This window comes from Antedon bifida, chromosome 3 (assembly GCF_963402885.1).
Source record: "Antedon bifida chromosome 3, ecAntBifi1.1, whole genome shotgun sequence".
NCBI lineage: Eukaryota > Metazoa > Echinodermata > Crinoidea > Comatulida > Antedonidae > Antedon > Antedon bifida.
The window spans coordinates 12,451,815-12,464,903 of NC_136228.1; the positions used below are offsets into that span (position 1 = coordinate 12,451,815).

Below are 13,089 nucleotides of genomic sequence, written 5' to 3' on the forward strand. Positions count from 1 at the left end.
ACTATGGTTTGATCTGGAAATTCAGGTCACTTGGAAGTGAGCATCACTACAAGTTCAATAAAATTTATTCAATGCAGTAAGTCGTCCTTTTCACAGTCTATTCTGTTGCTTAAACTCACTAATCACTAATCATTTTGTATTGATTATATTTTTATAATTTCTTCATTCACGGAAATACATGTTACAAGGTTACTAAAAGTCATTTTGGTAAAATGTCTATCTCAATGTTTTTTAAAAGCTTTTGTAAGAATGTCTTTGAAAGTAATGGTTTAGGATCAAAATCATCTTCTGGTAGAAACAATTTAATGGCAGATCCAAACCACCAATATGTTTCATCTTTTGACGGAATGTTGCCTTCCTGTCCATACCACTTATGTGACTCAGCCGTTTGGTCACCAGTATCCGGGAACCAGTTGTGTGATGTCACTGGTTTGTGTGTCTGCTGTCCAAACCATTTGTGATCTTTACTAGGATCCTTTTTATCTGTGAACCATGTATGGGATTCTGTCGGACTCGCACCATCTGCATACCACCTATATGTTGGTTTAATCAGGTCAGGGAACCACTTATGTGACGGTGAAACACCCAACACTGGATAGTTGGCACCATTCACTAACGGTGTTGGTTTCTGTGGGGCTGTCGACTTGGCAGCAAGTGTCGTCATAATTTGTGTCTTCGACGTTACCAGCATTGGATTCTCAGTTGTAATCAAATGTGTTATCTTTTCTCTTGGTAATGGTGTTGGAATTGCTGGTACTGTTGTTACCGGCACTGGTTCCTTGGCGACATCTGGGAAGTACCAATGTGTGCCATCTGGAAGGGTAATTATAACCGAGGTGTTGAATAACCATTTAAATCCATTCCACCATTTTGTTACAGAAGTCTGTCCTGACCTTGTCGTCAATGGCGACCTTGGTTTCTTGGTTGTTGGCACTCGTGTGGCTCCAACTGTAGGCTTTTGTTCTAATGGCACGGACGACCAAATTGAAGATGCTGAAATTCCCCCAGCCATGTGATCTTGACGCTTCTTGTGAACTTTCTTTGATTTCCTTCTCTGTCTCTTCTTCTTAGCACGTTTCTTTTCTGCAGATGTCATACCCTTTGTTGGTTTGTGTTTACGTTTTTTGCGCCTTCCTCCTATCATAAAACTTTGCCTCTTTTTTTCGGCAGATGTCAGCTTCTGTCCTCCGTTTCCAACTTTTCGCATATTATCATTCACCATTTTTACTTCTGAAATACGTTTTGTGTTAACGTGAATATTACCTTGATCTGTGTACACTTCATAACCAATCAGGCTCAACAACTTAGCAAATGCACCGTCTCCAGTCATCTCGGTAGGTGTTACAGGCATTGTATTGTCAGTGTTGTTTTTGCACTTTATCGTAAAACTGGGCTCTCCAGATTTCCCGGCATTAAAAACGTACCAACAACTACGTTTTTTCCTTTTCAGTTTGAAAACGAGTTTGATATTTTGTCTCGATTATTTGTCATTGTTTTGTTGGTGTTTACATTAACTTGTACTTCAGTATCTTCATTCTTGTTAACAGGTTTAACAATATTTTCACGTGCTCTTTCAAGAAAACAACGTTTGCATACATTTCCTTCATTTGTCCTTTCATCCTAAAAAAACAACAAACAAGATATCAATAGACATTCGTTAAATTAAATCAAATATTAAATTTGGTCCCTTACTTGGTAATAAGTTTGTTGGCTTTACTTGAATGAGTGTCAAACTATATGTATAACAGTGGCGTAACGCAGAGGCCGGAGGCTCCTGGATTAGGAACCTTAGGGGCTCTCCAACGCTGGAGGCCTTGGCAGTTTTTAGCCTTTTTCAACATATTTTAATGCCGGTTTTTTCCTATGGGCACTGCTCAGGGGCATCCATAAGCTCCCTGGGTTTAGCCAGTGAGCGCTCATAGATGTTACGCCATGCCACTGATGTATAAGTGTCTTCCTGGGTCTATGGTATATGGTGGTTTGTGCCAAGATAAATCATTTTATTTGTTTGTACATCATACCAACCTGTTTATCCTGGTGACGGTACGTTGCTTTACCTTCTGCTAGCAAAATCTTCACTACCAACATGGTAAGCAGTATAAACAGTCTCATCTTTGCTTGATGGAAAGATTTTCGATGAAGAACTGAAATTTGAAATAAACTATGGTGTTCAATATTGCACAAAATAATAATAATATTTATAAATACAAATTTTTTAAACATTGTCATTTAGAGATGTGTTGCCCTGAAAAATAATTTGTAACATTTTTGTTGTTGAATATGCCATTTTAATGTCACAAAATAATAAAAATTGGGTCTAAACAAAATTTACTTACCTGAAAAAACTTCCAGCTATTTATTTTGTGAAAACATTATTTTTGGAGGTTTTTTTTAACGGAAGTGATTAACTTGATTAAAACTACAAAATAACCTATTCAAAGTCTAATTTAATTAATCTTTTTTAGGGGGACAATACATCTTTAATAAAAGTTGACCTACCTTAAATATATTTCTCTGTTCAAAAAGTAATCCTATTTTAAAAGAAAACTTTTTACTTTCATGCTATCCATCCATTAGATTCAGTCTGCACTGGCGAATTAAAATAGAAACGGTGCAAATATACTTGGATGACTAATATAACAAGTTTTGTTCCTCAATGGCCTACATTGTTGTCCATTTCCTTAACAACAATTCTGTAGGAAATTGTGATCACGACAATTGGGAATATAACGCTAATGAATCGGGTCAACTTACTTTGTTATTGTCATTTAGTGTAGGTGGGTAGGTAAGTCAGCAATTTTAGGTTTTCTGAAATAAGAGCCTTAAGCTCTGTCTACACATCAAACTAATTTGACAAAAAAAGTGTGATGTGGCCAAATAAGGTAGTAGTATGCTTAAAATGGTAGTGATATGACATCATCATGTCCATATATGGGCACATCACATTTTTTTGTCAACATTTTGATAAAATGTGGTACATACAATAAATTGATATTAAAATAACCTATTTTTTAAAAAAAGTATGGAAAACACCCACAACTAAAAATAAAAACAACATTACAAAAACTTAAATTGCACATTTTAATGCAGATTTATTCCATTAAGGATGCATGGAGCTGTTGTGCACAAGAGAAAAATTTGTATCATGACATAATCTATCTTAAACTAATTTATAGCACTTGATAGCACATATTAACCTTTGGCAAATAGGAATAATATTGATTGATATTGATTGACATTGATAAACCAACATAAACAAAACATTTTAAAATGTTACACATACGAGAGTGGTCTTGTTTTTCACGGCATGCAACAGCAAGTCTGTACATGACTTGCCTATTACAGCATGAGAAAGCAATGCATGAGAAAGCAATGCTTGGGAAACCAATGCATCCAGGGAAACCCAATGCCTGGGAAATGTGGCGTAATGCAGATGTCTGAGGCCCCTGGTGTAGGAACCCTAAGAGGCCTCGGGCGTATTTAGGTTTTTTGGCATATTTTAATGCCTGTTTTTTCTAATTGCCACTTCTCAGCCCCCCCCCCCCCCCCCCATAAGCTCCACGGTCCCTGGGTTGAGCCAGTGAGTGCTCATGCTTGGGAAACCAATGCATCCAGGGAAACCCAATGCCTGGGAAATCTAAAATCAAGTCTCGTTTTAGGCTTACATTAGGGAGTAGAGTATTGGGCTGGGATTTAAACTCTGGGATTTGTATTTTCAACAATCCACAATCTCCAATGTGTAACACTTATACTGTAGGCCTATGACCTAATAATGATAATAACTATATTTGAGAAATAAGCCAACAGAATATCAATAGTCTTATCAACTACAAAAACATGTAGGTTAAATCTAATTAAAAATCTAATTAATAGTAAAATGTAATTAGTACCATGCAATGAATTATTGAGTGCAAAGATCCATTCTTTAAAAAAGTAAAACTATATATTGTACTTCTTCAAATAGATTCCCCTCTTGCTTTTAGGTTAAGGAAAAGGGGGTGGGGTGGGGGAGTAAACCCATGAGCTAGGCAATTTAATTGCGCATAAATCTATTTAGTGAGAAAATTAATACAAATTATTATTTTAAATTCACTTCAATGCCATTATGTAAATTTTGAATAATTTTTCTTTAAAAAAATCATAATTTTATCACAATTATTTAAAATTGTAATCAATTTTTATTCTTTGGTATATATATCTACTCAAATTTAGTCATGGTTTTACTTCTAAAAACTTCCAAACAACAAATGAATCAGGGAAATTTGCTCAGGTGTTGAAGCTTAAAATTTAAAATTAATATAAAATAATATTAATGAAATATTTAATCTACCTAACATTAACCATTAATTCCTAAAATGTTAACAAGAACAAATTATTTTATTTTATACAAAAATAATATTTACATCAGTGATACTAATACAGCAGAAGAGAATGTCTAAATCTCATGCAAATTGATTTTTTTTAAATTTTAAAAATTGAAATAAATTTAGCTGCAAATTACAAGTGTATTATTAATTATTGAAATATAGATTTATAAGAATATAATTTTATATATATCAAAGTATATCTATTAGAATTATTAAAATTTCAAATTTTCTTCAAATATATATTTTATATTCTAGAGTAGTATTTAAGTTTTGTTAAAATAATACGTTTAAAATATGCATTTTTTAAAAATGTGATTAAAATCAAATTATTACACTATTATAAGTATAATAAAAACTATTTTAAATATACTTAACATTAAAATGAATTCTTAATTATAAGTATTTTTAAGGAATTATTTCCCAAACCTGGTACACATGAATGTTTACATGTGAAGACAATGTAAATAATTTCAATAAAATAAATAAAACTTTTAATGACTAATTCATTAAGGATTTAAAATGTGCACAATTTTGATACATAGTAACTTATTTCATCATTTTAAATTTAGTAATAAATATACTGTACAGTGTTCTTTTAATATAGGATATAATATATAGAAAATATCTAATTTGTAATATTCACTAAATGTCCATCATATTATCACATACACAATCATAATCTTTTTCTTGTTCAGTTTGTGAACTTTAAATATATTTCTAGACTAAATTTTTTTTCATCAAAAAATCAAATGCGCAGAAAAGCAGTCTGCCAAACCATATTCAAGGTCAAAGTTTAAAACATATTTAAAGAAACCTTTTTATACGATTACTGTATATGAAATATCTGTCCCAACAGATATTTTTTATTTGTGTACCTTACACCAAGTTTAAACTCGTAACACACAACATTTGAGCAACACTCCAAGATGTATTCTACCCTGTATGTTCCAATGTTTTTAAATAACTAAAATGGCTTGGCATGTCATATCTCACTAAAACAGAAGTGCATTTTTCTTGAGATCTCGTTGCTTCCATTTTGGTAAATCACTAAATTGGTTAAACCCCATTTTGAATGCCCTGTAGAAATCGCGTGTTGAAAGATGAAGCTACAGTAAAACAAAGAAATTAAGTTATAAGAAATTAGACATTTTAAAACAAAAAATATATATACATTGTAAAACGGATTCATATTAATAATAAATTTCATATTAATAAAAATATATCATAGATGCAAGTTCTTAATTGCAGCCATTATTTGTTGATTAACATTATCTATTCAACTAAGGCTTTTGAATTGTAAAAGTTCTGTTTTTAACGTATAACAGTATCAGAGTGGATAGGAAGGACGGGGAGGAATGGAGGAGGAGAGGGCATCTCATTTTAAAAGGTAAATAATGGAATAAACAGTGGCGTAATGCAGATGTCTGAGGCCCCTGGTGTAGGAACCCTAAGTGGCCCTCCAATGCTGGAGGCCTCGGGCGTATTTAGGTTTTTTGGCATATTTTAATATTTTAATGCCTGTTTTTTCTACTTGGCACTTCTCAGCTCCCCCCCCCCCCCCCCCATAAGCTCCAGGGTCACTGGGTTGAGCCAGTGAGTGCTCATAGCCGTTACACCATAATACATCTTGTTTTCCCTCACAAAATATCTTTTTTAAAACATATATAACAATATACCTCCAAATGTTTTCTGTCCACATCTTTTGGAAGTCTGTAAGTCGTTGTGAGCAATGATTCTAGTGGATAAACCTACAAAATGAACAACAACAAATGAATATTTTGCAGATAATAGAAGACTGTGATATGTGTGCAAAAAAGTACAAAAATTGTCAACATTTCCAAATCATGGGGATTACCACCTATCTGATAGGACAGTGATTAATTTACTATTAGCAATCCTTGGCCACACAAAGACATAAAATAAAATCATAAAATATAACCAGACCCCTGAAAATCTGAAGTGATCCCAAAAAAGTTTGTTGTTTATAAAAAGTATATTTCAAGCCCATTACGTACATACATAGTGGCTTCATTGTGTTTCATAGTGTAAGTGTAATTCATAAACTTATAGTGGTTACCTATAGACAAAAATGTACTATTTGCTGGTAACTGAAATAAATACCAAACACCAATCGATCAATCAATAATAATTTTTTTCTTGGAATTGGGACAAAGGTGTCTGTTGCATAAATGAATAAAGCTTGGTTCCAACTAGTACGCAACGCAAGAACGTAAGCCGTAACGCAAGCGAATTGACCAATCACAACGACAGTTGGACTAAACCATAGCTTGTGATTGGTCATTCGCTTGCGTTGTTGCTTACGTCCTTTAGGTTTTGAGAGAATTTAATTTTTTAGCAGAAAATTTAAAATGAAATTTACAGAATATAAGTACACGTCCAGAACATCCCATACAATATTTTAAAATGCAATAACATTAGATGGTGCTACAGCTCTTGATAATGTTAAAATCATTATTATCAAGATTATAATATAATGATATATAACAACAATTATAACAATGATTTAAAAAATATTGACACTAACATAATTTTATGTTTTTGTTATTATAGTAGAGCAACAATAGTGAGTGAAAACAATAGTGCAGATAGAGAAAGAGACAGGACGGGTATAAAATAAGACATACAGGTGATAATATTGTTTCATTAATGCAATGAAAGATGCTAAAATTGTTACTTGTTAAAGTAAAAACAAAGGGCAAAACATGCTAACCTGAGATTCAGTTTCATAGTATTCCTACAATATGTGGAAAAACCAAGGTAATTCAAAATTAATGACCGTTACCCAGACAGGGCCATAGGCACTGGTATGGTTGGTATGGTTTCAACCTGACCACTTTTTGACAGAAGCCTTTGACAACCCTGTAGCCAGTGCAGGGGATTGTTCCCCCTTTTTGTGGCCACTGTATCTCTTTAATTCTCATGGCTACGATACTGCAATATTTGGTGAATTCTGAGGATATACATTGCATTGGGTGGGATTTACATTTACAACCGTAAGACTGCCATGTAGTACAGGGTAGATTGACCCAATTAAATTGACTAGCTGATTGATTGTCTTCCAACAAATCCAATTCCATGCATTCTAAAGCTCTGTCTACACTACCAAAAGAAGATATGTGATATGTCCAAATATGGTAGTGATATGACATCATCATTTCCAAATATAGGCACATCACATTTTTTGTCATAAAGTGTAGACCAAGCTTAAGAAGGTGTTAATGATTTTATAAAGTAATAAATTACAAACCTTTCCTGTAGCCACATTTGGCATGGATCGACCTTGAGCTATTCGCAACAGACGCAACCGATGTTCATCATCGTTTGATAAGGGGTGCAAGCTAGGGATAAATCCTCCATCTATTGATCCGTTACGAGGAGATGAGCTCCCTGAAAGCACTGGTGTACTGCTACCATATGATACGGGGGATGAGTAGTCCAAATAAACTGCAAAATAAAATAAATTAATATAACATACTTTAGTGATTCTATGAATATACAATATAAGTAGGTATGTGTGTTTATCTTTATGTGTACTCGGTAATGAAAACCACCCGAGTGGTCTTTCACCTGGATTTGGCACTAGATCAACAATTTAACTTTTGCAATGTCTCTATCAATACCACTTTTATACCATTCTACACTCTCTCTATCAATACCACTTTTATACCATTCTACACTCTCTCTCTCATCAGTTGATGACCACAACAATGAGCACATCATTTTCTAAATGTTATGCAATTTACATACCTTCACCATTCCAGGTGTCTGTGTCTCTTGGAAGTGTACAAGATCTTGGAGACAAATATCCATTCTATAAATAGATTTAAAACTTAAGTAAACAAAATGGTCAAGCAATCGCTGCAGCACAATGTGAGTGTTTATGTGGGTCCATGTTCAGCTAAAAATCAGGTGCCTTATTTCAAAAGTCTATGTTAAAAATAGTTCAATCTCATTGTTTTTATAAATATCACTCTTCCTTGGTTAAACTGAGGGTTAGCACTACCCGAAACCTCTGCAATTTCTTTCTGGCTGTTTATTGTTTGATTTAGCTTTTTGCTCATTTTATTTGTATCGCCTTTGCTATTCAGCAACTAATACCCCCAGCATTGTCAATGTTTCATGTACTTATTATATTTGTATCTCCATTGAGATAAAGTGGCCATATTCACCATTCACACTTAAGATAGGTTAATACTTAGGCTTAAATAAAAAAAAAATTCCTTTCAAAATGAATACAATTTAAGGATACTTAAATATTTATTAAGTTATGTCAAATCCTTATTAAGTGTGATTGGTGAACATCCACGCATTTGTCAAGTAATTTGCCCTCAGATTTATTTTGAAAATAAAATTTTTTTAAAAGTCCTTTGACTTTGTAAGATACTTACAGTTGGAGACATTGACGAGTGCCTCATGTTTGAGGGCAGTGTTGCACTTTTGGTGCTAGGTGAGTTTGCTTTAAATAAAATAAAACAAATCATTAGTATTAAAAAAAAATTAGTAAAAAAACAGTCAATATGTGCTGGTACTTATTTTGATAAACCAGGTATATTTGGTAAATGATTTGCTTCATGGAACAATAAATAAAACAAACACTAAAATTATTTCACACAATGCAATTTATACTAAAAATATTTTAGTTCTTGAGAAACCATTTTTTTTCAGAATTATTAATTTTCAACAAATGCATGATGCCAGAAATAACTACTTCATTCACCACTCACCTTCGGCTATAAACTCTTTAAATTTGACTGGAATAGAATGAACACTAATTTAAAGCAAAATTTAGATTTCTTGTATTTTAAATTCCTCATCATTCGTAGTCATGCTCATGTATCTTTTACATTCAATTTGCTCAAATGCAGTTTTTTTCCAAGCACATTGTAGACATATTTTTAGTATTTAATTTTAATTAATTATTTTTTCATAGTTTATTTAGGCACTATCTATTAATCCATTGTTTAATGTCTTTAGTGTATCTTTTACATTCAATTTGCTCAAATGCAGTTTTTTTTCAAGCGCATTATAGACATATTTTTAGTATTTAATTAATAATTTTTCAGAGTTATTTAGGCACTATCTATTATTGTTTCATCCATAGAGATATTATATTAATAATCTTTATGTTTAAACATAATGCTTCAATAAAATGATGCATTATTTCGAGTTAATTATCAAATGCAATTAATTACAGTAGAACCTCTTATTTGGGACACCCCTATTCAGCTGACATCCCTATTGAAGGGACACTTTCTCGTTAAACGAAAGAGGGGCAATAGTTTAACACCAAAGTCAACCTCTATTTAAGAAACACCATTATTAAGAGAACAATAGAAAGAATTCTACTGTAATTTATCATATTACAAAAATAATGATGACTATTAAACATAACAAAAGCACTTTTCAAACACATTAGTGTGTGCTCAAACTAATCACTTGACTCTCATGCTATGGCACAATTCCAAGGCCTACAGTATTACGCAATCAGTGGTATATTGAGATATAGTTCATTAATTGTAATCCTGTAAAATAACTTAAGCTCTGTCTACACTATCAAACTTTATGTGACAAAAAACTGTGATGTGCCCATATATGGACATGATGATGTCATATCGATACCATATTTGGCCATATCACCACCATATTTGGTCTAGCTGAGAGCTTGACGAAAATGTCTTGATATGTAAGTTATTTTACTGGTTTACAATTAATGAACTATATCTTACTAAAACCAGAGAAAAATAGTTTCACTGAATTCTGTATCATGGAATCGTTTATGGTTAAGGAAAAAATAAAAACAATTTTTGTGTAAAAACAAACAAAAAAAGATTCTGCAAAAACATACATAAACAGGCTTATTTCTGATTTTATTTAACGATAATGTTTCAATCAGTATTCAAACATTTTTAAGCATGCCACTAAGACTTCAGATGTAAGAATAAAAATAATAGTGAGCACAGAATGCAGGAATGTTAATACATACAATTTAATTTATTATGAAATTAAAATAAAACAAAAAATCATAAATTTGGTAATGGACAGAAAACAAGCAGGATTGAATGAATGACAAACAGTTGTCATGACAACCCTCACCTGATGACCATCGGTTTCTAAGAGCATCTGTAAACAAAGAGATGTCACAAACGTAAGATTGGACATTTTTATAGAGACGGGAAGAAGTGTTAAAGATGTACTTTCCACCAAAAACATGAAAATTGAAGATCAGATTTTGAATAGGCCATTTTATAGTTTTTACGAAAGTTAATCACTTCCGTAGAAAAAATAACACGAAAAAATAATGTTTTTACTTATAAAATGAAAAAATAAATGATTAAATTCAACCCAATTTGACTATTTTTTTGCTTTAAATTATATTTTTTCAGGTAAGTATTTTTTTTTTTAACCAGTTTTTGGTCAAAGTGAATAACTATTAACTATTAAAATGGCAAATTAAAAAAAAAAATGTTTAGGGGGACAATATGTCTTTAAGAGAATAGTTTGGATCTTAGAATAGCGAAATCCCCAGAATGCTTGTGGGCAACAGATGATCGTCTGCAGGACGTATTCGTATTCAAACTGTTTTTCTTATGGTGGTACCAAACTATAGACATTAGTCTAGATACCGTACTTGTATCCGGGCTAGTATCACTAAGAGTTTAACACACACATTTTCAAGATACAAAATTAATAGTAATCACTCACTTGATTGCGATGAGGTTGAATATCGCAATTGTCGTGCTGGTTCGGATTTCCCCGAGGGCGTACGTGAAACAGTACGAGGATCAATAACTTCTTCTTTCTTTTTCTCAAACTCTTCTCTGAGAATCATTTGACCTAGTGGAGAAGCGACCCTTGACACATCATTTTCAAATTCTTCCTCCTCCTGCTTGGCGAGGAACCCTTCAGACTTGCTACGAAAGCGATCAAAGTACACTTGCGGAGCTGGAAAGTCCTCTCGTTCAATCTTAGCAGGTACGCCCTCTGCTGGTTTTGATGAGGCTGGGTACTTTGATTCGTTGATGATGCTGTTTGATAGATCTTTGTCCAAATGAGGGGGCTGTTTAGTCATTAATAATTCAGACATCTTAGCTGGTTTTGGTTTCATTCCTGGAGAGAAGATGACCATTAAATTAGAAAACAAACTACTATTAAAAGACAATTTTTTTTAAACATATTGCGGACACCAATCTGTAATTGAGACACCGCCCACAATATGATTGGTTCAAACATGGTTATATCTAACTTTTATGTCTGGAGAAAAAAAAATGTTATCTTAAGTTTATTTATTATTAAAAGAATGAAATTGGAAGGTCAATTAATTTATTGTTCTGATTTATGTTTTAACATAATATCTCTATGGTTGTATCAAGAAGACTTATTTTCTTTAATTTACACGAAAAAATAACTTACTTTTGGCAAGCCAAGAATCAGTTTCCGTTTTGTTCGGAGTGATAAAATGTTGCGGATTTGAATCTAAAAATAAATATTCAAAAAATATTGATAAATAAAACTTTAATACACTTTATGATATTGTATTGAACTGATTTATTATGGTAATAATAGAATTTATGAAATGTCAAAATAGTATTGATAAAGAACCGTAAGTTTGTACCCCCTAGAGTTTTAGTCATTTCCTGAAACTTATACCTAACAATTGAAGCAACATGGACATGATGCTTGATAATGTTATTATAAAGTAAACAACATATTAAAATAGCAAGATGAAAATTGACATACAAAACAACTGAATTGAACACATTTGTGTCCATATTTACATACATAAAAACACCAACAAATTTAATAAGGAGCATAACATTTAAACATATAAAATGGTTTGAAAAAGAAAAAATCTACAAATGCATGCAAAGATAAACAAAATTGAGGTGATTATTTACCCATTCTGGTGAATTCTGGCAACATTGTGAAACGTCAAAGGATATGGTGATAATTAAACATTAATAAAAAGACAAAAAAAACATCACAAAAAGTGTTACTAATGTGTGCTATCAACTACAACCAAATGTATGGTAACTAAACATGCAATGGATAAAAATAATAGGGTAATTAAATTTTTAAAGATGTATTGTCCTCCAAAAACATGAAAAATGAAGATAATTAAATCAGACTTTGGTTATTTTGTAGTTTTAATAAAGTTAATCACTTCTGTAAAAAAAAAACAATCAAAAACCCATTGGCTGGCAGCCAATTTGACTATCTTTTGCTTTCAATTACAGTTTTTTCAGGTAAATACATTTTTTTAAATCCAATTTTTGGTCAAAGTGGATAACTATTATGGGACATTAAAATAGCATAATCAACAAAAAAATGTTTAAGAATTTTTTTTTTTTGGGGGGACAATACATCTTTAATATACAACTAATCTTTGGTTAAATTTTATCTAAAAATGTGTAAAATAAACCCTATATTCTCAATATTCTATGGTATGTGGTGACAGGCAAATTATTATCTTTCAACTCTCTCAAAACTATAAACATCTTTTTGAAAGTTTTGTTTTCAGAAATTGTTTTAAGCCTTGTTTCACACTGGACCTGAAATTGTAACTTTACCCTTTTAATAGAATAGTTAGCTTTACAGAGGCAGTGGTTAATGTAGCTGGCAACTTGGAAAATTTGGACCTCAAACAAATTCTGGTTTTGGGAAAATTTCTGATTTTCAACAAGTACGGTATTGAAAGAGTTGA

At 32.1% G+C, this 13,089-nt stretch overlaps 2 protein-coding genes across 5 annotated transcripts in view; both read right to left on the reverse strand.

Moving 5' to 3' along the window:
• Positions 1 to 12: 12 nt before the first annotated feature.
• LOC144837586 (uncharacterized) lies at positions 13 to 2,623 on the reverse strand. The gene is made up of 3 exons (XM_078692773.1): positions 2,500 to 2,623; positions 2,026 to 2,144; positions 13 to 1,620 (listed from the first exon to the last, which is right to left on the reverse strand). Exon 3 carries the CDS (start codon positions 1,349 to 1,351, stop codon positions 200 to 202), a length of 1,152 nt encoding a protein of 383 aa, XP_078548899.1. The 5' UTR covers positions 1,352 to 1,620; positions 2,026 to 2,144; positions 2,500 to 2,623; the 3' UTR covers positions 13 to 199.
• A 2,245-nt stretch (positions 2,624 to 4,868) lies between these two features.
• Positions 4,869 to 13,089, reverse strand: part of LOC144837583 (actin-binding LIM protein 2-like) — a 33,759-nt gene continuing 25,538 nt past the window's right edge. Inside the window, exons 12-20 of one of the 4 annotated variants that reach the window (XM_078692769.1) lie at positions 12,284 to 12,298; positions 11,799 to 11,861; positions 11,091 to 11,495; positions 10,482 to 10,508; positions 8,777 to 8,844; positions 8,136 to 8,199; positions 7,636 to 7,832; positions 6,044 to 6,115; positions 4,869 to 5,473 (exon numbers count right to left, since the gene is read on the reverse strand). In XM_078692769.1, the coding sequence (XP_078548895.1) occupies positions 5,360 to 5,473; positions 6,044 to 6,115; positions 7,636 to 7,832; positions 8,136 to 8,199; positions 8,777 to 8,844; positions 10,482 to 10,508; positions 11,091 to 11,495; positions 11,799 to 11,861; positions 12,284 to 12,298 (1,025 nt within the window). In that variant the 3' untranslated portion in view covers positions 4,869 to 5,359. The remainder of the gene's footprint in view (positions 5,474 to 6,043; positions 6,116 to 7,635; positions 7,833 to 8,135; positions 8,200 to 8,776; positions 8,845 to 10,481; positions 10,509 to 11,090; positions 11,496 to 11,798; positions 11,862 to 12,283; positions 12,299 to 13,089) is intronic. The other 3 variants (XM_078692772.1, XM_078692770.1, XM_078692771.1) reach the window with 3 other exon arrangements.

Coding starts and splice junctions, on each gene's coding strand:
- LOC144837586 (XM_078692773.1), bottom strand. CDS start 1,351: ATGCCTGTAACACCTACCGAGATGACTGGAGACGGTGCATTTGCTAAG.